General features: G+C 42.7%; 1 protein-coding gene across 1 annotated transcript; it reads right to left on the bottom strand.

The window, feature by feature from the left end:
* Window positions 1-409: 409 nt before the first annotated feature.
* LOC115159652 (adenosine receptor A2b-like) lies at window positions 410-23,405 on the bottom strand. Its single transcript, XM_029709587.1, has 2 exons — window positions 22,679-23,405; window positions 410-2,125 (listed from the first exon to the last, which is right to left on the bottom strand). Exons 1-2 carry the CDS (start codon window positions 23,008-23,010, stop codon window positions 1,072-1,074), a joined length of 1,386 nt encoding a protein of 461 aa, XP_029565447.1. The 5' UTR covers window positions 23,011-23,405; the 3' UTR covers window positions 410-1,071.
* Window positions 23,406-24,168: the final 763 nt, after the last annotated feature.

Here is a 24,168-nt window from a genome sequence, read left to right as displayed (position 1 = left end):
ATTCCTTTTTTGCACTATTGGTTAATGTAAGTAAGCGTTTCGCAGTAAGGTCTACACCTGTTGTATTCGGTGCATGTGACTAATAAACTTTGTCACGTGATTTGATTTGATTTGCATCTCAGTGCTAGAGGCATCACTACAAACACCCTGGTTTGAATCCAGGCTGTATCACAACTGGCCGTGATTGGGAGTCCCATAGGGCGGTGCACAATTGGCCCAGCGTCGTTCGGGTTTGGCCGGTGTAGTGAGCGTGCAATCACAAGATGCTGTGATTTACTCTCCAATCAGATGCAGTATCACAGCTTTCAATTTAAATTACTGGACATCTAGAGCATCATCACATCTTAGTGATGTGTGATTTGCTGTATGTTACTCTCTCCCCACCAGGACTCACTTAAAAAACAACACACAGTGATAATAGAGTTTATTTAAGACTTTAATAATCTGACAAGTAAACACAAGGGACCAGCTTTTGAAAACAGGATATGACAGAATTGGAATACTGCATTGCAAAAGGGATACATTTCAGAAACTTCACACTGACATACAGTAGTTTAATTAACTGCATAGTGGTTGACCAGCAATACCGGATATTGTATCATACAGTGTTGCGCAGTCGTTGGGGTCATTATGGTTTTGGTCATAATCTGTCAGCATACAACAGGTGTTCGTTAGACCAGTCCATTCATTTATAATGTGAATCAATTTAGAAAGACCATTAGCCTACAGTAAAAAGCCTCAGAGGTGATGTATACAAAATATGTCCAGAAAAACAGCTATGTGAACAACAAATACAATCATTTGAAGAAAGAAAAAAGTTCAATGTCTGGAAGTAACTTAATACCAGTTTGTTGTTTCCTTTCCAGGCTAAGGAGTCTCCCTCCTAAAGAAAGAAATGCTATTTCTTCTCAGTGCAAGCATTTCCAAGATTTAGGTAAATCCTTTACAGGCGTAGGGAACATGCTTTATGTTTGGTCCCTCACTTCTCCCCCTTGTAGTTGATGACGTACGTTGGGGTATCAGTAACTTGTTCATCATGGGGATAACTATATCATGACAACTCAATGAGTTCTACTGAGTGGTTAGAGCTGGTCTGTGAGGGGGACAGAGGCCTGACGTGCACAAATTAGATGTTCCCACTGTCACCTCCATCACCTCTGTTGTTCCCCCAAGGTTCTTAGTCTCAACCCCACTTTGGACCGCACAACCCATGATGCACTGCTTCCGCCTAAGCGACAGTGGGGCATCCCCTCTGTGGTATCCATTTTGGATGTAGCTGATTGGTGCAGGGTCTGACCGTGGTGCCGACCGCTGACAGAAGGCAGAGGAAGCCACTTTCTCAGCTCTATGGATCCCTATGGGAGTCCTAGTGGGGTTGAGTTTGGGGCTGGGCTCCAGGGCATAACTGTTCACCATGGTGCCACATGATCCATCCACCATGCTGATGCGAGGGGCGGAGCGCATGGCACTAATGCTGCCGCTCACCCCTCTGTCACCCCCATTCTCCTCCTGGTGGCCCAGCACGTGCTGGCGCAGGATCCTGCGGAAGGTGTGGCGGAACTCCCGGATGCGGTATGCGTAGATGAAGGGGTTGACCACGGAGTTGGCGTGGGACAGGAGGATGGCGATGTTCATCACCCATATGTGTGGGCGCCCACAGTCCTGGCAGAACAGGTTGAAGCAGTTGATGATGTGCAGGGGCAGCCAGCAGAAGGCGAACAGCCCCACGATGATGGCCAGAGACTTCGCCGCGTGGACCTCCTTCTGCAGGGTGGAGCGGGAAGACGTGGACAACGAACTTGTCCCGTGGGTGTACATGTGAGCCAGCTTCAGGTCCATCAGCCTCAGTTGGCGTCGCGCCGCCATGAAGATGCGGGCGTAGATGGCCAGCATGACCAGCAGAGGCACCAGCACACAGCCAAAGAAGTTGAAGTAGACCATGTAGTGCAGGGTCACCACACCCTCAAACAGGCACTCTGTCATGCCCACGGGGCATGAGCTGCTGTTGGTGGCATTGGCACCCCTGTTCCAGCCCAGCATGGGCGTGAGGCCGATGCCCACAGAGAGAACCCAGCACACTGCGATGATGCTCTTCGCCCTCCCGGCCGTCACAAGGCTGTTATACCTAAAGATCACATGAAAACACAAGAGAGGAATTCAGACAGGTGCTTTATATTGTTACATGACAAATATTGACGTTCCCAGGATGAGAGAGTTCCTTTTTTCAAGCCCAGACATTCCCAGACAGACTCAATAACAAAGCATGTTCATCTTTCCTGGACCAAACCAATGGCTTCCTGTGATCAGAGAGCTCTACAGAACGTATGGGACAGGCTTCAGAGGGTAAACAGCCTTTATACAGAGAATGTACCAATATCTACTTATATGGGAAATGAGTCCATTGTTTGACAGACTCGACTAGCCCTGCCATACTAGAAGATGGAGCAGCGGATATCAGCTCATGTACTATATGTGGACTTAAGAAAGCATTTCCTGTGATTTAAGGAACATTGCACAAAAGCTTATCTACCCTCTGATGTAACCCTTGTTGGCTGTCCTTTGTTTGTGCCCCAGACATTACACAAATGAAAATCTGTGTTCTATGTAATATGCAGAATGAGATCAACCGATTTCAATATATTTCTTAAGATTAACCTTTATTTAACTAGGCAAGTCAGTTAAGAACAAATTCTTATTTAATAATATCACAAACCACTCAATATTGTGATACACCACAGTTATAGTAATTTAAGGCAAATATTCGCTCAGCATTAAAGGAAATATTAAGGAAATTAGTCAGTCTTAAAGCCAATAGTTGTAATGAACAGAATATCAAGCTGTTATCAGGTCTTTCTGTCTGTTTTTTTTCCATTGGCCATGTCTAAACCAGAGTTCATTATGTAAAATCTCAAAGGGCAGCACCACAGACACATGACCCAGTTGTTTGTGGTTAAGGGGTGGGTTGAGGAGTCCAGGAGGGCTTAGGCCTCTTTGACGGAGACCTCTGTGGACCAGGGTGGATCTAGAGCTCAGGATGTAATGAAAGCTCATTCATATCCACATACATGCAAATGCATACACATACACAGGCTGGGTCCCTAACCCTAACCTGCTATGACTTTAACACGAAGGCAATGGCTTCGCACGGGAGATTCAAAATTGCAGTTGTGACTGTGACCAAACAGTAGCTTTGGTTACCCACACGTTTGTAGTATGAGGCACGGTATTTCCCATGAGGCACCCTATTTCACTCCAGTTTCATTCTTTAAGAAAGGGGAGATATGCAAGTTGAACATTTTGGTTGTTATTGCCAAGTTTTCGGGTTGAGTTGTTTGGTTGTAGTCTGCAGGAAATATCCATTCACAAAAGTTTTGAGAATGACACAAATATTAATTTTCACAAAGTCTGCTGCCTCAGTTTGTATGATGGCAATTTGCATATACTCCAGAATGTTATGAAGAGTGATCAGAAGAATTGCAATTAATTGCAAAGTCCCACTTTGCCATGCAAATGAACTGAATCCCAAAAAAACATTTCCACTGCATTTCAGCCCTGCCACAAAAGGACCAGCAGACATCATGTCAGTGATTCTCTCGTTAACACAGGTGTGAGTGTTGACGAGGACAAGGCTGGAGATCACTCTGTCATGCTAATTGAGTTTGAATAACAGACTGGAAGTTTCAAAAGGAGGGTGGTGCTTGGAATCATTGTTCTTCCACTGTCAACCATGGTTAGCTGCAAGGAAACACGTGCCGTCATCATTGCTTTGCACAAAAAGGTCTTCACAGGCAAGGATATTGCTGCCAGTAAGATTGTACCTAAATTAACCATTTATCGGATCATCAAGAACTTCAAGGAGAGCGGTTCAATTGTGGTGAAGAAGGCTTCAGGTCGCCCAAGAAAGTCCAGCAAGCGCCAGGACCATCTCCTAAAGTTGATTCAGCTGTGGGATCGGGGCACCACCAGTACAGAGCTTGCTCAGGAATGGCAGCAGGCAGGTGTGAGTGCATCTGCACGCACAGTGAGGCGAAGACTTTTGGAGGATGGCCTGGTGTTAAGAAGGGCAGCAAAGAAGCCACTTCTCTCCAGGAAATACATCAGGGACAGACTGATATTCTGCAAAAGGTACAGGGATTGGACTGCTGAGGACTGGGGTAAAGTCATTTTCTCTGATGAATACACCCTTTCCGATTGTTTGGGGCATCCGGATGAAAGCTTGTCCGGAGAAGACAAGGTGAGCGCTACCATCAGTCCTGTGTCATGCCAACAGTAAAGCATCCTGAGACCATTCATGTGTGGGGTTGCTTCTCAGCCAAGGGAGTGGGCTCACTCACAATTTTGCCTGAGAACACAGCCATGAGTAAAGAATGGTACCAACACATCCTCCGAGAGCAACTTCTCCCAACCATCCAGGAACAGTTTGTGATAAACAATGCCTTTTCCAGCATGATGGAGCACCTTGCCATAAGGCAAAAGTGATAACTAAGTGGCTCAGGGAACAAAACATTGATATTTTGGGTCCATGGTCAGGAAACTCCCCAGACCTTATTCCCATTGAGAAGTTGTGGCCAATCCTCAAGAGGCGGGTGGACAAACAAAAACCCACAAATTCTGACAAACTCCAAGCATTGATTATGCAAGAATTGGCTGCCATCAGTCAGGATGTGGCCCAGAAGTGAATTGACAGCATGCCAGGGTGGATTGCAGAGGTCTTGAAAAAAGAAGGGTCAACACTGCAAATATTGACTCTTTGCATCAACTTCATGTAATTGTCAATAAATGTCTGACACTTATGAAATGCTTGTAACTATACTTCAGTATTCCAAAGTAACATCTGACAAAAATATCTAAAGATACTGAGGCAGCAAACTTTGTGGAAATTAATATTTGTGTCATTCTCAACTTTTGGCCACGACTGTATATTCAAAGTTACATATTTGTCCCTTATGCAAACTTGAGTGCCTTGTTAACATTAACATTAAAATAGCATACTAAAATAGCTATCTAGACATTTATTGCAGGCCATTTGTTGCAGTTAAACATTACATACAACACTAAACTAGCTATCTACAGATTTATTGCTGGGGTTTGTTGATGTTAATGTTCATAATGACTGGTGTTGAGCAGATAGCAACCCGGATTATCTATTGAATTATTTTATTATATACACAATACCAGTCAAAGGTTTGGACACACCTACTCATTCAAGGGTTTTTCTTTATTTTTACTATTTTCTACATTGTAGAATAAAAGTGAAGACGTCAAATCTATGAAATAACACAAATGGAACTATGTACTATCCAAAACAATTCTTCAGCAAATATATTTTATATTTTAGATTATTCAAAGTAGCCACCCTTTGCCTTGATGACAGCTTTGCACACTCTTGGCATTCTCTCAACCAGCTTCATGAGGTAATCACCTGGAATGCATTTGAATTACCAGGTGTGCCTTGTTAAAAGTTCATTTGTGGAATTTCTTTCCTTCTTAATGCGTTTCAGCCAATCAGTTGTGTTGTGACAAGGTAGGGGTGGTATACAGAAGTCCATATTATGGCAAGAACAGCTCAAATAAGCAAAGAGAAACGACAGTCCATCATTACTTTAAGACATGAAGGTCAGTCAATCCGGAAAATGTCAAGTGCAGTCACAAAAAGCGCTATGATGAAACTGTCTCTCACGAAGACCGCCACAGGAAAGTAAGACCCAGAGTTACCTTTGCTGCAGAGGATAAGTTCATTGGAGTTACCAGCCTCAGAAATTGCCCACCAAATAAATGCTTCACAGAGTTCAAGTAACAGACACATCTCAACATCAACTGTTCAGAGGAGAATTCGTGAATCAGGCCTTCATGGTCGAATTGCTGCAAAGAAACAACTACTAAAGAACACCAATAAGAAGATGATACTTGCTCTTGGGCAAAGAAACACGAGCAATGGACATTAGATTGGTAGAAATCTGTCCTTTAGTCGGATGAGTCCAAATTTGAGATTTTTGGTTCCAACCGCCATGTCTTTGAGAGACACAGAGTATGTGAACGGATGATCTCTGCATGTGTGGTTCCCACCATGAAGCATGGAGGAGGAGGTGTGTTGATGTGGGGGTGCTTTGCTGGTGACACTGTAAGTGATTTATTTAGAATTCAAGGCACACTTAACCAGCACAGCTACCACAACATTCTTCAGCGATATACCATCCCATCTGGTTTGCGCTTAGTGGGACTATCATTTGTTTTTGTGTCTTCCCCAAGTTCCTCGCCCAAATCCTTTTGCAATCGAGTCTTTAAAGGCAGCAAAGAAGGGTTCTGTAAGTCATTAGGCCAGCATCCTGGAGTCGCCTTTTCACTGTTGATGTTGAGACCGGTGTTTTGTGGGTACTATTTAATGAAGCTGCCAGTTGAGGACTTGTGAGGCATCCGTTTCTCAAACTAGACACTCTAATGTATTTGTCCTCTAGCTCAGTTGTGCCCCAGGGCCTCCCACTCCTCTTTCTATTCTGGTTAGAGCCAGTTTACGCTGTTCTGTGAAGGGAGTAGTTTTTTTAAACGTTTTTTATTTTATTTCACCTTTATTTAACCAGGTAAGCTAGTTGAGAACAAGTTCTCATTTACAACTGCATCCTGGCCAAGATAAAGCAAAGCAAAGCAGTGTGACACAAACAACAACACAGAGTTACACATGGAATAAACAAGCGTACAGTCAATAACACAATAGAAAAAAAGTATATGTACAGTGTGTGCAAATGGCGTGAGGAGGTAGGCAATAAATAGGCCATAATAGCAAAATAATTACAATTTAGCAGATTAACACTGGAGTGATAAATGAGCAGATGATGTGCAAGTAGAGATAATGGTGTGCAAAAGAGCAGAAAAGTAAATAAAAGCAATATGGGGATGAGGTAGGTAGATTCGGTGGGCTATTTACAGATGGACTATGTACAGCTGCAGCAATCGGTTAGCTGCTCAGATAGCTGATGTTTAAAGCTAGTGAGGGAAATATAAGTCTCCAGCTTCAGCCATTTTTGCAATTTGTTCCAGTCACTGGCAGCAGAGAACTGGAAGGAAATGTGGCCAAAGGAGGTGTTGGCTTTGGGGATGATCAGTGAGATATACCTGCTGGAGCGCATGCTACGGGTGGGTGTTGTTATCGTGACCAGTGAGCTGAGATAAGGCGGACCTTTCTCTAGCATAGACTTATAGATGACCTGGAGCCAGTGGGTCTTGCGACGAATATGTAACGAGGGCCAGCCGACTAGAGCATACAGGTCTCAGTGGTGGGTGATATAAGGGGCTTTGGTAACAAAACGGATGGCACTGTGGTAGACCGCATCCAGTTTTCTGAGTAGAGTATTGGAAGCTATTTTGTAAATGACATCGCAAAAGTCGAGGATCGGTAGGATAGTCAGTTTTACTAGGGTAAGTTTGGCAGCGTGAGTGAAGGAGGCTTTGTCGCGAAATAGAAAGCCGATTCTAGATTTGATTTTGGATTGGAGATGTTTAACCTGTTGGGGCTAGGGGGCAGTATTTGCACAGCCGGATACAAAACGTACCCGATTTAAACTGGTTATGCATATAATTAGTAGATTTGGATAGAAAACACTCTAAAGTTTCTAAAACTGTTTGAATGGTGTCTGTGAGTATAACAAAACTCATATGGCAGGCCAAAACCTGAGAAGATTCCATACAGGAAGTGCCCTGTCTGACAATTTGTTCTCCTTCTGTGGCATCTCTATCGAAAATACAGCATCTCTGCTGTAACGTGACATTTTCTAAGGCTTCCATTGGCTCTCAGAAGGCGCCAGAAAGTGTAATGGGGTGTCTGCAGTCTCTGGGCTAAGTACAGGAGCTCTGTTTGAGAGTGGTCAGGCTGAGAACAGTGACACTTGAGATGCGCGTTCATGAGAATTCTCAATTTTTTTCTTTCAGCCTTTGAATGAATACAACATCGCCCGGTTGGAATATTATCGCTGTTTTACGAGAAAAATCGCATAAAAATGGATTTTAAACGGCGTTTGACATGCTTCGAAGTACGGTAATGGAATATTTTGAATTTTTTTGTCCCTAAATGCGCTCGCGTGTCACCCTTCGGATACTGACCTGAATGCACGAACAAAACGGAGCTCTTTGAATATAACTATGGATTATTTGGAACCAAAACAACATTTGTTGTTGAAGTAGAAGTCCCGGGAGTGCATTCTGACGAAGAACAGCAAAGGTAATCCAATTTTTCTTATAGTAAATCTGATGGGTGTCAAATTAGCTTGCCGTGATGGCCGGGCTATGTACTCAGAATATTGCAAAATGTGCTTTCGCCGAAAAGCTATTTTAAAATCTGACACCGCGATTGCATAAAGGAGTTCTGTATCTATAATTCTTAAAATAATTGTTATGTATTTTGTGAACGTTATTCATGAGTAATTTAGTAAATTCATCGGAAGTTTTCGGTGGGTATGCTAGTTCTGAACATTACATGCTAATGTAAAAAGCTGTTTTTTTAATATAAATATGAACTTGATTGAACAAAACATGCATGTATTGTATAACATAATGTCCTAGGAGTGTCATCTGATGAAGATCATCAAAGGTTAGTGCTGCATTTAGCTGTGGTTTTGGTTTTTGTGACATATATGCTTGCTTTGAAAATGGCTGTGTGATTATTTTTGGCAGGGTACTCTCCTGACATAATCTAATGTTTTGCTTTCGCAGTACAGCCTTTTTGAAATCGGACAATGTGGTTAGATTAATGAGAGTCTTATCTTTCAAATGGTGTAAAATAGTCCTATGTTTGAGAACTTTGAATTATGACATTTTGTGGTTTTAAATTTGGCGCTCTGATTTGTCACTGGCTGTTGAATAGTGTGGGACGATTTTGTCCCACGTACCCTAGAGAGGTTAATATGAGTCTGGAAGGAGAGTTTACAGTCTAGCCAGACACCTAGGTATTTGTAGTTGTCCACATATTCTAGGTCAGAACCGTCCAGGGTAGTGATGCTAGTTGGGCGGGCGGGTGCGGGCAGCGAACGGTTGAAAAGCATGCATTTGGTTTTACTAGCGTTTAAGAGCAGTTGGAGGCCACGGAAGGAGTGTTGTATGGCATTGAAGCACGTTTGGAGGTTAGTTAACACAGTGTCCAAAGAAGGGCCAGATGTATACAGAATGGTGTGGTCTGCGTAGAGGTGGATCAGGGAATCACCCGCAGCGAGAGCGACATCATTGATATATACAGAGAAAAGAATCGGCCCGAGAATTGAACCCTGTGGTACCCCCATGGAGACTGCCAGAGGTCCGGACAACAGGCACTCCAATTTGACACATTGAACTCTGTCTGCGAAGTAGTTGGTGAACCAGGCGAGGCAGTCATTTGAGAAACCAAGGCTGTTGAGTCTGCCGATAAGAATACGGTGATTGACAGAGTCGAAAGTCTTGGCCAGGTCGATGAAGACGGCTGCACAGTACTGTCTTTTATTGATGGCGGTTATGATATCATTTAGTACCTTGAGCGTGGCTGAGGTGCACCCGTGACCAGCTCGGAAACCGGATTGCACAGCGGAGAAGGTACGGTGGGATTCGAAATGGTCAGTGATCTGTTTATTAACTTGGCTTTCGAAGACTTTAGAGAGGCAGGGCAGGATGGCTATAGGTCTATAACAGTTTGGGTCTAGAGTGACTCCCCCTTTGAAGAGGAGGATGACCGCGGCAGCTTTCCAATCTTTAGGGATCTCAGATGATACGAAAGAGAGGAATAGTACACAGCGTTGTACGAGATCTTCAGTTTCTTGGCAATTTCTCGCATGAAATAGCCTTTCTTTTCTCAGAACAAGAATAGGCTGACGAGTTTCAGAAGAAAGTTCTTTGTTTCTGGCCATTTTGAGCCTGTCATCAAACCCACAAATGCTGATGCTCCAGATACTCAACTAGTCTAAAGAAGGCCAGTTGTATTGCTTCTTTAATCATTTTCAGCTGTGCTAACATAATTGCAAAAGGGTTTTCTAATGATCAATTAGCCTTTTAAAATGATAAAATTGGATTAGCTAACACAACGTGCCATTGGAACACAGGAGTGATGGCTGCTGATAATGGGCCTCTGTACACCTATGTAAGTATTCCATAAAAAAATCTGCCATTTGCAGCTACAATAGTCATTTACCAGATTAACAATGTTTACACTGTATTTCTGATCAATTTGATCAATGTTTTTCTAATGGACAAAAAATTAGATTTTCTTTAAAAACCAAGGACATTTCTAAGTGACCCCAAACTTTGGAACAGTAGTGTACAGCTGAAATTGCACCCCTAGGAAGCTTGTTTAGCGCAAAGATGCTCCCTATAGCTGTATTCGCAGGCCTATGGGGAAATTCAGGTGTGTTCGCTCTGACAAAGTTCCTAGTCTAGAGTTGAACTTTTCCTGTAGTTGAGAAAAAGAGGCAAATGTATCATCAAATAATAATTGGGATAATGAGGAGAGGCCCAGTGAGTGTCAGATGCCAAAAGCCCCATCATTTAAAGATGGATGAAATAAAATGTTCTGATTGATTGGGCCTGATAGAGAAACGCCTCGGAGGCTAAAGGCTAAACGAAACTAATTCCACATTTTAAGAGATTGCTTTACAATTGGGTTGACACACCTTTTGCCTAGGGACACTGGGAGCGATGAGCACAACACAGAAGATAGTGCAGCAGGTTTACATGATTCAGACTCCATCTGGACCCAGAGGGGTCTTGGGCCAGAAGGATCAGTCTGTCACCAGTACAAAAGGGCTCTGAAATTTGCAGCCCAATAGTATGTCTGAAAATTTGGTAGAGCTAAACCACCCAATGCCTTAGGCTTCTGTAAATGTTTTCTACCAATCCGCGGTACCTTGCCATCCCAAATAAAATACATGAACGTTTGATCCAGTGAATTAAAAAAAGATTTTGGAATAAAAATGGGTTAACATTGAAATAAAGATTTGGGCAACACATTCATTTTAATGGCATTAATCCTTCCAATAAGAGAAATAGGTAGACTTCCAAAAAGTAAATGATTGTTTCAAACTGTCTGCTAGAGCAACAATGTTTTCCTTAACAAATTTGAATATTTCCTTGTTACTTTAACTCCCAAGTAGGTGAACTGATCCAGAACAATCCTAAACTGAAAGCTTGTAAAAGAGCACTTTAAAGCAGCCATATTTACAGGAAAAGGCTCTCTTGCCTAGATTCAGCTTGTACCCTGAGATTGATCCAAACTTTTTAAGAATAGATAAGGCATGTGGTAATGAGGTATCAGGGTTGGAGATAAACAAAAGGAGATCGTCAGCATATAGCGAGACTTTCTGCTCTAAGCCCGTTCTGATTATACCTTGAATGGCATCATTAGAGCGCAGTGCAACAGCGAGGGGCTCAATTGCCAAAACAAACAACAAGGGGGAGAGTGGACAACCCTGTCTGGATCCGCGGTGCAAGGCAAAATAGTCAGAGGACAAGTTCTTAGTCCGTACCGAAGCCATGGGAGAAAAATAAATAATCTTTATCCATGCAATGAATTTGGGGCCAAAGCCAAATCTATAAAGGGCATTTGTTAGCTAGTCCCACTCAACGCAGTCAAAAGCTTTTTCCACATCAAGCAAGACCACCACCTCCGGGTCCCCCAACGCTGGGGCGTAAAGTATATTCATAAGGCGTCTAATATTGAAAAACAAATGCCTTTTTCTCATAAAGCCAGTCTGGTCAGAGTGTATTACTTGGTGTAGCGAACCTTACATACGGATGGCTAAGAGCTTAGCTAGGATTCCATTCCAGGGGTCTTTGTTTTTCTTTAATGGTAATGAAATTGAAGCCTAATAAAGACTAGGCTTTGATGTATTAAGGCACTCTGCAAATAATCGAGAAAGGAATGGGCAAAGCAGACCGGAAAACGTCCTGTAAAATTCGGTTGGAAAACCTTGCGGACCCGGTGATTTACCACTTTTCATTGCGGACACAGCTGTTGCAATCTCCTCAGGTGTAAATTCTTCTTCTAAACAGTCATGGGAGTCTGTATCAATTGAAGGCATATTCAGACCATTACGGAATGAATCAGTCAGCAAAGGGTCTTGAGGAGATTCAGAGGTGTCTAGCGCAGAGTAAAAATGTTAGAATTGATCATTGATCTCTTTATGTATAACTGTGGTAGCACCAGACAGGGTCCTTATTTGTGGGATTAAACAGGAGGCCTTAGATTTACGGATCTGATGTGCAAGGAGTTTACTGGCCTTGTCGCCTTGTTCATACACTCTGTAAGAGTAATTGTTCAGCTTGTCTGGTAGAAACCTCATCAAATTCAGATTGGAGTAGCTGGCGTTCTTTATGTAGATCAGAGGAAGGATCTATAGCATACTTCTCATCCAATGTAGCTATGGCTTTGCTCAGGTCTCGAAGCCGCTGAGAGCGAGCTTTGTTTTTGTTGGCGGTATGAGAAATAATTTGGCCACATAGGTATGCTTTGAGAGACTCCCATGTGGTAGAGCAGGACATACTTGATGTTGAATTAATTTCTAGGAATAAGGTGATTTCAGAAGAAATTAAATTGACAAACTCCTTATCTGAGAGTAAAATGGGGTTAAGACGCCATTGATAACACATAGGAGGTTGCTGGGGAAACTCTAGCTCAAGCACTAATGGTGAATGGTCAGAATTAACAATACTCTCATAAGTACAACTCTGAAAGTTAGGCAGAAGTTTTTTGTCCAAAAAGAAGTAATCAATGCGGGAGTATGTTTGATGAACATGAGAAAAAAAGGAATACTGTCTATCTGTAGGGTGTAGGAAATTCCAGGCCTCACACAGCATATTTCTGAAGAAAAGATAGGGCACATTTAGATGGGACTGTAGTTCTTCTTGAGGACTGGGGACATTGTACAGTTGAAATCCCCCCCTAAAATCAATGAATGGGAATCTAAATTTGGTATAGCAGATAAAAAGGTAGAAATTAAACTTGTGTCATCCCAATTGGGAGCATAAACACTAACCAAAACAAGAGGGGTAGAAAACAGTTTACCGGTTACTATGACGTATCGTCCCTTAGGATCAGCAATAACTCAGAAGCTACAAAGGGAGTAGATTTATCAACCAAAATGGCAGCACCTCTTGATTTACTATGAAAGTTAGAGTGGAACAGTTGACCAGCCCAGTCCCTACGCATCCTAAAGTGCTCACCAGTCCTCAAGTGAGTCTCTTGTAGAAATGCAAAATTTGCATTCAAACCCTTTAAGTGTGTCAGCACCCTCTTATGCTTCACAGGGTTGTTAGCCCCTTTGATGTTCCATGAAATGTACTTGATCGTATTATTTCAGCCACCCTGAGTACTCCCGTTAAACAACCCTGTCATTAGAGCATAGAGTAGAAAAGCAAAGAATACTCAAAAACTCCAGAATAACCTGTCTAGAGTAACAATGTACGGTGTCAGATACTTGGAAAAAGTACAGGAAAAAACCTAACAAGAAAACAGAATGACAACATTATAACTGAACAATTCAACCTCCTTCCTCCCCCAACCACCTCCCCCCATCCCAGACAATACCTCCCCAAACGAGGTACAAGCCTAAATAGAACATGTACTCTTCGCACAGTATGTCTGTGAGAGTGCGGTGTTAAACCCAAACCCACAGTGTCGCTCTTTAAAGTCGCGTTTTGTGTTAGTGGATAAAGCAGCAAAAAGAGAGAAAAAATGAAAAGTGAATCCTGTGTGCAATCGAAATTAGAAAAGCACCACTTGTACAGTGCTGTGAAAAAGTATTTGCCCCCTTCCTGATTTCTAATTTTTTTGCACATTTGTCACATAAATGTTTCAGATTAAACAAATTTAAATATTACACAAAGATAAACATAATTCTCACTTAAAAACTGCATTTTGTGTTTACTTGGGTTATCTTTGTGTAATATTAAAATTTGTTTGATGATCTGAAACATTTAAGTGTGACAAATGTGCAAAAAAATATGAAATCAGGAAGGGGGCAAACTTTTTCACAGCACTGTATATAATTATATTCCCAGTCTTATAACAGGCATTGAGAGAGAAAATAAATAAAATGTATCAAGGTTCTCAACCAAAAACCTAATTTAAAGTAAGCAAATAAGCAAGTAAGAGGACCACATTTTTTTTAAATAAAAATAATAATTGTCTAGTGCGACGACAAGCTAACTTACAGCCAAGACCAAAAAACTATGTATGTGCAACATTGAAAGTTTCCTGGGCATAAATGACGTTCAAAACCTTTAATATTGAAGTGAAGACCCCCAAAAACATATAGCCTCTGAACATTTACTGTTTACTGGGACGGTACAAACGGATGCAGTAAACAAATAACCCAAAATATTTTGAGTCACTGAGATACTATGTAAACAAACTGAATAGGTGAATGAGACAGCATGGAAACAAAGGAGTTACGTAAACCCTTAATACAATGAAATTAAAATGACTGAATGCTTGTAAGGCAAGCACACTAGATGATCAAAACATTAGATCATATCAAAAAGCCTGAGTGGGTTCACCAGCTCCCCTAGTTGTACCTCAGGTGGGCTACTTATAGTTGAAGTCGGAAGTTTACATACACCTTACCCAAATACATTTAAACTCAGTTTTTCACAATTGCTGACATTTAATCCTGGTAAAATTCCCTGTCTTAGGATCACCACTTCATTTTAAGAATGTGAAATGTTAGAATAATAGTAGAGAGAATGATTTATTTAAGATTATATTTCTTTCATCACATTCCCAGTGGGTCAGACATTTACATACACTCAATTAGAATTTAGTAGCATTGCCTTTAAATTGTTTATCTTGGGTCAAATGTTTTGGGTAGCCTTCCACAAGCTTCCCACAATAAGTTGTGTAAATTTTGGCTCATTCCTCCTGACAGAGCTGGTGTAACTGAGTCAGGTTTGTAGGCCTCCTTGCTCGCACACGCTTTTTCAGTTCTGCTCACACATTTTCTATAGGATTGAGGTCAGGGATTTGTGATGGCCACTCCAATACCTTGACTTTTTTGTCCTTAAGCCATTTTGCCACAACTTTGGATGTTTGCTTGGGGTCATTGTCCATTTGGCAGACCCATTTGCGACCAAGCTTTAACTTCCTGACTGACGTCTTGAGATGATGCTTCAATATATCCACATCATTTTCCTTCCTCATGATGATGTGTATTTTGTGAAGTGCACCAGTCCCTCCTGCAGCAAAGCACCCCCACAACATGATGCTGCCACCCCCGTGCTTCACGGTTGGGATGGTGTTCTTCGGCTTGCAAGCCTCCCCCTTTTTCCTCCAAACATAACGATGGTCATTATGGCAAAACAGTTCTTTTTTTGTTTCATCATACCAGAGGATATTTCTCCAAAAAGGACAATCTTTGTCCCCATGCGCAGGTGCAAACCGAAGTCTGGATCTTTTTTTTACCCCTTTTTTCTCTACAATTTCATGGTATCCAATTGGTAGTAGATACAGTCTTGTCTCATCGCTGCAACTCCCGTACGGACTCGGGAGAGGTGAAGGTCGAGATCCATGCGTCCTCCGAAACACAACCCAACCAAGCTGCGCTGCTTCTTGACACAATGCCCATCCAACCAACATGTGTCAGAGGAAACACCGTACACCTGGCAACCTGGTCAGCGTGCACTGCGCCCAGCCCGCCACAGGAGTCACTACTGCGCGATGTGACAAGGATATCCCTGCCAGCCCAACCCTATCTAACCCGGACGACGCTGGGCCAATGGTGCGCTGCACCATGGGCCTCCCGGTCGCAGCCGGCTGCGACAGAGCCTGGACTCGAACCCAGAATCTCTGGTGGCACAGCTGGCACTGCGATGCAGTTCCTTAGTCCACTGCGCCACCCGGGAGGCATGTAGTCTGGCTTTTTTATGGCGGTTTTGGAGCAGTGGCTTCTTCCTTGCTGAGCGGCATTTCAGGTTATGTCGATATAGGACTCGTTTTACTGTGGATATAGATACTTTTGTACTTGTTTCCTTCAGCATCTTCACAAGGTCCTTTGCTGTTGTTCTGGGATTGATTTGCACTTTTCGCAGCAAAGTACATTCATCTCTAGGAGACAGAACACGTCTCCTTCCTGAGCGGTATGACGGCTGCGTGGTCCCATGGTGTTTATACTTGCGTACTATTGTTTGTACAGATGAACGTTTTACCTTCAGGCGTTTGGAAATTGCTCCCAAGGATGAACCAGACTTGTGGAGGTCTACAATTTATTTTCTGAGGTCTTGGCTGATTTCTTTTGATTTTCCCATGATGTCAAGCAGAGGCACGGAGTTTGAAGCTCCTAAAGCCATGACATCATTTTCTGGAATTTCTTATTTCTATTATTCCTTATTTCTATTACAGCATATTGGATGACTGTCATTCATATTCCATTCACCCAGTTCAATGTAACATTGACAGGTTCAGGCTAAATGATACTCTACATTTAGCCTGAACCGATCGATACATGATACTTTAAATCTGTCGTTCTGTCCCTGAACAAGGCAGTTAACCCACTGTTCCTAGGCCGTCATTGTAAATAAGAATGTGTTCTTAACTGACTTGCCTAGTTAAATAAAAGGTTAAATAAAAAAATAAAAATAAATACTCACATTTTCTCTACATCATGAGATTGCTACAACCTAGCCTATGAATGAAGGTTTACAACGTAGCTGCACACAGGTCAAGAGAAAAATTTGAGGTGACAGACAGTGACACATTCGATACCGCCTTGCACACTCTTGCCTGCATCTACCTTATCTAGGGTGTAAACAGTTGCAAACGATAGTTTCTATTGAACAAATTCAGATATGTTTACCCCTGTTTCGTTTGCTTCCATTTAAGAAACGTTTTTCAACAGAATCGGTGGAATAAATACACCCCTGATCACACGTAAACACAGTTCACTTTCATAGCAGCCACGTTGTATTCCTTCTCGCATCTATGCACTCTCCCCCCTCACTCTCCCCCTCTCAGCTTACCTTGACTTAAAAGAGTTCCAGTGTTGTGTCGGATAGTCAAAGCCATCTAGCTAACGTAGCATCCTTCTGTTTGAGCAGGGTGTTTGAGTAGGCTAAACTAGCTAGCTGCATTTGCTAGCTAAGTAAGTGAACATGATAGTGAAAAAAGAGAAAATCTCTCTCTTGCTTCTCCTTCCTTTTTTAAGAAAATAATTTGTTAAAAACTGTTCAACTACTCGCCACATTTTATGCACTGCAGCACTAGCTAGCTGTAGCTTATGCTTCAGTAATAGATTAATTCTCTGATCCTTTGATTGGGTGGACAACATGTTAGTTCCTATTGCTCTGATAGGTTGGAGGACGTCCTTCGGACGTCCTGTCATAATTACTGTGTAAGTCTATGGAAGGGGTGAAAACCAAGAGCGTCCTAGTTGTTTTTATATTATATTTTTATATTGACGTCATTATACACAGAGGAGGATGGAAGCTAGCTGTCCCCCGTCTACACCATGGTGCTAACCTACAGAGTGTTGTTGAGGCTACTGTAGACCTTCAATGCAAAACATTGTGTTTTAATCAATTAATTGGTGATGTGAATATATTTTTTTCATGTTTTACAATATGTATTTTTATGAAATTCACTGAGGATGGTCCTCCCCTTCCTCCTCTGAGGAGCCTCCACTGATCTGTGTAGTAATATTATTTGTATCTCAGAGAGCCATTTGCATTGCCAGTTATAGCCTAATGTTAGCTACCTAGCTAACACTGAACCTACACTACATTACCAAAAGTATGTGGGTACCTGCTCGTCAAACATCTTATTCCAAAATCTTGGGCATTAATATGGAGTTGCCCCCCCTTTGCTGCAATAACAGCCTCCACTCTTCTGGGAAGGCTTTCCACTAGAACATTGCTGCGGGGACTTGCTTTCATTCAGCCACAAGAGCATTAGTGAGGTCAGGCACTGATGTTGGGCAATTAGGCCTAGCTCGCAGTCGGCGTTCCAATTCATCCCAAAGGTGTTCGATGAGATTGAGGTCAAGGCTCTGTGCAGGCCAGTCAAGTTCTTCCACACCGATCTCGACAAACCATTTCTGTATGGAAATCGCTTTGTGAACGGGGGCATTGTCATGCTGAAACAGGAAAGGGCCTTCCCCAAACTGTTGCCACAAAGTTGGAAGCACAGAATCATCTAGAATGTCATTGTATACTGTAGAGTTAAGATTTCCCTTCAATGGAACTAAAGGGCCAAGCCCGAACCATGAAAAAACAGCCCCAGACCATTATTCCTCCTCCACCAAACTTTACAGTTGGCACTATGCATTGGGGCAGGTAGCGTTCTCCTGGCAAACCCAGATGAGTTAGTTGGACTGCCAGATTTGTGGCCTACCACAAGTTTTAAGTTCCTCTGCGTACATATCACGGACAAACTGAAATGGTCCACTCACAACTGACTTGTTGGAAAGGTGGCATCCTATGATGGTGCCACGTTGAAAGTCACTGAGCTCTTCAGTAAGGAAATTCCACTAACAATGTTTGTCTATGGATATGTCATGGCTGTGTGCCTGATTTTATACACCTGTTAGCAATGGGTGGCTAAAATAGCCAATTTATTTGAAGGGGTGTCCACATACTTTTGTAAATATAGTGTAGTTGGTTAGCTTTAGTTAGCTGCAGATTCATACTACAGCATTTCATGCTGTAGTGGTTAGCTAAGACAATCCATTTGTACTATATGCGTTAGGACAGTGGTTCCCAAACTTTTTATAGTCCCGTATCAAATATTCAACCTCCAGCTGCGTACCCCCTCTCGCGCCAGGGTCAGCGCACTCTCAAATGTCGTTTTTTGCCATCATTGTAAGCCTGCCACATATGATACATTTATTAGACATAAGAATGAGTGTGTTTTTGTCACAACCTGGCTCGTGGGAATGGACAAAGCGCTCTTATAGGACAAGGGCACAAATAATAATATTATAATAATCAATAATTTTGCTCTTTATTTAACCGTCTTACATATAAAACCTTATTCGTTCATCAAAAATTGTGAATAACTCACCACAGGTTAATGAGAAGGGTGTGCTTGAAAGGATGCTCATAACTCTGCAATGTTGGGTTGTATTGGAGAGAGTCTCAGTCTTAAATCATTTTCCACACAGTCTGTGCCTGTATTTAGTTTTCATGCTACTGAGGGCCGAGAATCCCCTGTCACATAGGTACGTGGTTACAAAGAGCATCAGTGTCTTAACAGCTGGATTTGCCAAGGCAGGATACTCTGAGTGCAGCCCATCCAGAAATCTGGCAGTGGTTTCTGATTAAATTCAATTTTCACAGAAACGCTTGTGGCAATTTCAATGAGGCTCTCTTGTTCAGATATCAGTAAGTGGACTGGAGGCAGGGCATGAAAGGGATAACAAATCCAGTTGTTTGTGTCATCCGTTTGGGGAAAGTACCTGCGTAATTGTGCACCCATCTCACTCAGGTGCTTCGATATATCACATTTGACATTTTCCGTAAGCTTGAGTTCATTTGCACACAATAAATTATACAATGCTAGAAAGACCTGTGTGTTGTCCTTGTTAATGCAGACAGAGAAGAGCTCCAACTTCTTAATCATAGCCTCAATTTTGTCCCGCACATTGCAGATAGTTGCGGAGAGTCCCTGTAATCCTAGATTCAGATCATTCCGGCAAGAAAAAACATCACCCAGATAGGCCAGTCGTGTGAGAAACTCGTCATCATGCAAGCGGTCAGACAAGTGAAAATGATGGTCAGTAAAGAAAACTTTAAGCTTGTCTCTCAATTAAAAAAAACACTGTGTCAATACTTTGCCCTTTGATAACCAACGCACTTCTGTATGTTGTAAAAGCTTTACATGGTCACTGCCCATATCATTGCATAGTGCAGAAAATACACAAGAGTTCAGGGGCCTTGCTTTAACAAAGTTAACCATTTTCACTGTAGTGTCCAAAATGTATTTCAAGCTGTCAGGCATTCCCTTGGCAGCAAGAGCCTCTCGATGGATGCTGCAGTGTACCCAAGGGGTGTCGGGAGCAACTGCTTACACGCGCATTACCACTCCACTATGTCTCCCTGTCATGGCTTTTGCGCCATCAGTACAGATACCAAAACATCTTGACCACCAAAGTCCATTTGATGTCACAAAGTTGTCGAGTACTTTAAAAATATCCTCTCCTGTTGTCCTGGTTTCCAGTGGTTTGCAGAACAGGATGTCTTCCTTAATTGACCCCCCATAAACGTAACGGACATATACCAGGAGCTTTGCCAGGCCCGCCACGTCTGTTGACTCATCCATCTGTAACGCATAGAATTGACTGGCTTGCAGTAATTGTTTCAAAACATCTCCTGCCATGTCACTGATGCGTCGTGAAAAAGTGTTGTTTGATGAAGGCATTGTCTGTATAGTTTCTTTGGCCTTTTCCCCCAGCCATATCCACGGCAGCAGGAAGAATTAAGTCATCCACAATAGTATGGGGTTTGCCTGTCCTAGCCACTCGGTAGCTCACCATATAAGACGCTTCTAGCCCTTCTTATTAATGGTATCTGTTGCTTTTATACATGTCTTACATCTGAAAAGTCGTCTTACTTCTCGCTCCAAAAACTCCTGTGGCTTTTTTTTTCAAATTGGCATGTTTTATTTCTAAATGTCTGCGCAAGAGTGAAGGTTTCATTGAGTTGTGAGATAGTACTTTTGCACATATAACACACTGTGGCTGAGGAAAGGCACTACTCCCAATATAAGTGAACCCCAAATCAATGTAGTTCTCATCATATTTGCACCTCTTCGATGGTCCAACGTCCCTGTCCGTTGTTCGGTGCTTTCCCGGGTAAGGAGGCAGTAGCTCTTTGGCTGCATCAGATTCACAACTATCAGTGTCCATGCTAGCTGGGCTAACAACAAATGTAGAATTACTGATGCTAGCATTGGATTTTCTCGTGGAAGCAGAACAACTTGTGTCGTCAACAGGTGCAGGTGTAGTACTGCTGGTAGTAGCAGTAGAGCTGGTATATGTCTCTATGGACGTGGACCTTATCTTTCTTTAACCATTTATCAATTTTCGAGCAAACGGAATGAGCAGCAGCTACGTTTGGCTACATACGGACCGTTAATGGAATTCCTGCGAGAGAGTAACGGTTAATGTGATTGGATGTTATTAATTATTTGACTAGGCTACCTGTATTTGACATTGTGATGTTATTTCGCTGAACACTAGATGGTTTGATTTTATTTTTGCCAGTGAAACTGTCACGCCCTGATCTGTTTCACCTGTCCTTGTTATTGTCTCCACCCCTCCAGATGTCGCTTGTTTTCCCCAGTGTATTTATCCCTGAGTTTCCTGTCTCTCTGTGCCAGTTTGTCTTGTATGTTTCCAAGTCAAGCAGCGGTTTTTCCCGTTCTACTGCTTTTTGCTATTCTCCTTTTTCTAGTCCTCCCGGTTTTGACCCTTGCCTGTTTCTGGACATTGTACCCGCCTGCCTGACCATTCTGCCTGCCTTGACCATGAGGCTGTCTGCCACTCTGTACCTCCTGGACTCTGATCTGGTTTTGACCTTTTGCCTGTCGAAGACCATTCTCTTGCTTACTCCTTTTGGATTAATAAACATTGTAAGACTCCAAACATCTGCCTCCTGTGTCTGCATTTGGGTCTCGCCTTGTGTCATGATAGAAACGAGGCTACCCAGGCGAATAAAAAAAAACACCCAAATGTATAGCCCCGTTGGAAAATATAAATGGACTGTATAAATGTGAAACACATTTTTATTTGGCTTACCCCCGATGGCATTACTCGTACCCCTGGTGGTACACATACCCCAGTTTGGGAATATATGTGTTAGGATAATGGTTCAATATCTTGCTACATGTCTAAACAAAAGACTCCACATAATTACATGACCCATCATGTGTGCCAGGTGTGTCTGGGGGTGATTACAACCATCAATTGTATTTCATGAACATGTGTCATGTCTAGACAATAGTGACAGATTCACTTAGCTAGATGTGGCTGGGGGGTGGTTATAGCATTTATTTCGCATGGCACATCATTTTAGACGAGTGTGTCTGGGTAAGCATCATCTAATATGTGACCGCCATCCTGAAGCATTTTACCCAGTCATGCCACCTGAAAAACTTCACCGTTCCCTTCTGCTACAGTCACAGTATAGAATAGATGAGGTACTTGGGACATTCAACAAACAACACATTAAAAAATACATTTAGACATAACAAATAAAGACAACAGTTAATTGTAAAGATTATCAACTAATCTAACCCTACTTGACAACCACGCAAATATTGTTCATTCCTCACAGCAAATGATTTAATTTACCAGGATGATAATGATCAAAGCCTTTCGTCCTTTTAATCCTTCCAACAGCACACACACACTAACCCAATGAAGCCTGTGGAGACATTTATCTCTGTCTGTCCTACGGTGGGGAGATTAGCCCTAATAGAATAACCCTGCTATAATTCAATGTGTTTTCATACACAAATGCATTGTGCTGTGCACATCACTTATATCACAGCCAAGATCTAACGGGCCAGAGGACCTGCCTTTGATGTTCTGTAAATAAAACAACATATCAAGCATAGATGATACCTGTTTATGTTTGATAGTTGGTATACTATATTTGATAGTAAGACCAGGAGCAGAGTGTCACCACCATGCTCAGCCCTGTCCCCAGTCCCTTCCCTCTCCTCCCCTGCTAAGGTCATCACCTGAGAGGTCTCTTGATGGCAATGTAGCGGTCCACAGCGATGGCCAGCAGGCTGAAGATGGAGCTCTGAGTGAGCACCAGCACGAAGCAGGCAATGAACAGGCAGCCGTGGAAGTTGGCGCAGAAGCCCGTGCTGATGGTGATGGCGAAGGGGATGGCCAGCAAGCCCACAGCGATGTCTGCCACTGCCAGGGACACCACAAAGTAGTTGGTGATGCTCTGCAGGGTGCTGTTGAGGCACACGGCCCAGCAGACCAGCACATTACCAGTCACGGCCAGGCAGGCGATCACCAGCTCCAGGACGATGTAGACCAGGGAGGCATTGTCCAACATGGTGGGCCGGGGGCAAGTTGAAGGTCACAGCCAGAGACTGAGTCAGGTAACAGGGAAGGGGCCTCTCCCTCTCTACACGCATCGCTACACGTGCAGACTCTGGTCTTCCACCAGGGACCGTCCGTTTGATGATTAGCAGGCCCAACCACCAGTAACAACTTCCTGTTTCTATAGCCGTTGCCAAGAAATGGTGCCACTACCAACCACAGAGCAAATGAAGAAGTAATTTGAGGTTCACTCTACTCTATTGTCACTCTATAGAAGGTTGTTTGGTTCTCTCCTTCTTCCAATCCTTCTGTCCAATCGTGTTCTCTGTTGCTAACCTCAGGGGCTGGACACTACACACTGGGAGGGGCCGTTGCCAACCGTTGCCAACCAACTGTCACATGAAGATCAGTATCCTGCAGTGAGAAAGAGAGAGTCATGTTTACTGTTAATTTCTGATTGTTTATTTCACTTTTGTTTATTATCTATTAACATATGTTTCCCATGCCAATAAAGTCCCTTGAATTGAATTGAGAGAGAGCGAGAAAACAATCTCATTACTAGTCCCTGTACAAACAGGCTGCTGGTCAACCAGCACACACCAGGTCACAAAAGCAATTTGTCTCCCAAAGCCAGCAGCTCTGTTTCCCACACAGATCAAAGCACAGTCCAATAATACAGCTTTTATTTTAGGACAGCATTCCCCCCAAAAAAGGTCACACATCATCAGACCCTGTCATGCTTTTCTCTCCAATCAAGAACCAAGAATTACGCCAATGAGTGTAGCTATGTGAATTGTAGCGACACAGCTAGTACTATTATTGGAACAGATATTTAGAGCAGTGTTTCTATTGTAATCATTAACATGGCTGTTCCTATTCTATTCAAGGTGTAGTCTTTTTCTCCAAAGCATTTCCATATTCAGCCAGGTTCTCCTATATCTAATGCAGTTGTTGGAAACTGTCTCTCCTGTTGCCAATACCAACCCCTGAGCAAGAGAGATTGAAATGGGAGCTAGTCTATTGAGTTTACTGGGTTTCACAAGCCCAGGGGAGCGAAGGAGAGACAGAGACATGCCATTCCTACGCCAGTTATTACAGTGTATCAGCCTCACTTCAAAAGCCCTATAGTTTTGTACGAGTATACACCTCTGGATATGTATACATGGATCAA

Source organism: Salmo trutta, chromosome 23 (genome assembly GCF_901001165.1).
Source record: "Salmo trutta chromosome 23, fSalTru1.1, whole genome shotgun sequence".
NCBI classification, from domain to species: domain Eukaryota; kingdom Metazoa; phylum Chordata; class Actinopteri; order Salmoniformes; family Salmonidae; genus Salmo; species Salmo trutta.
Note: the sequence above shows the minus strand (reverse complement) of the source record. Positions and strands in the feature narration are given on the sequence as shown.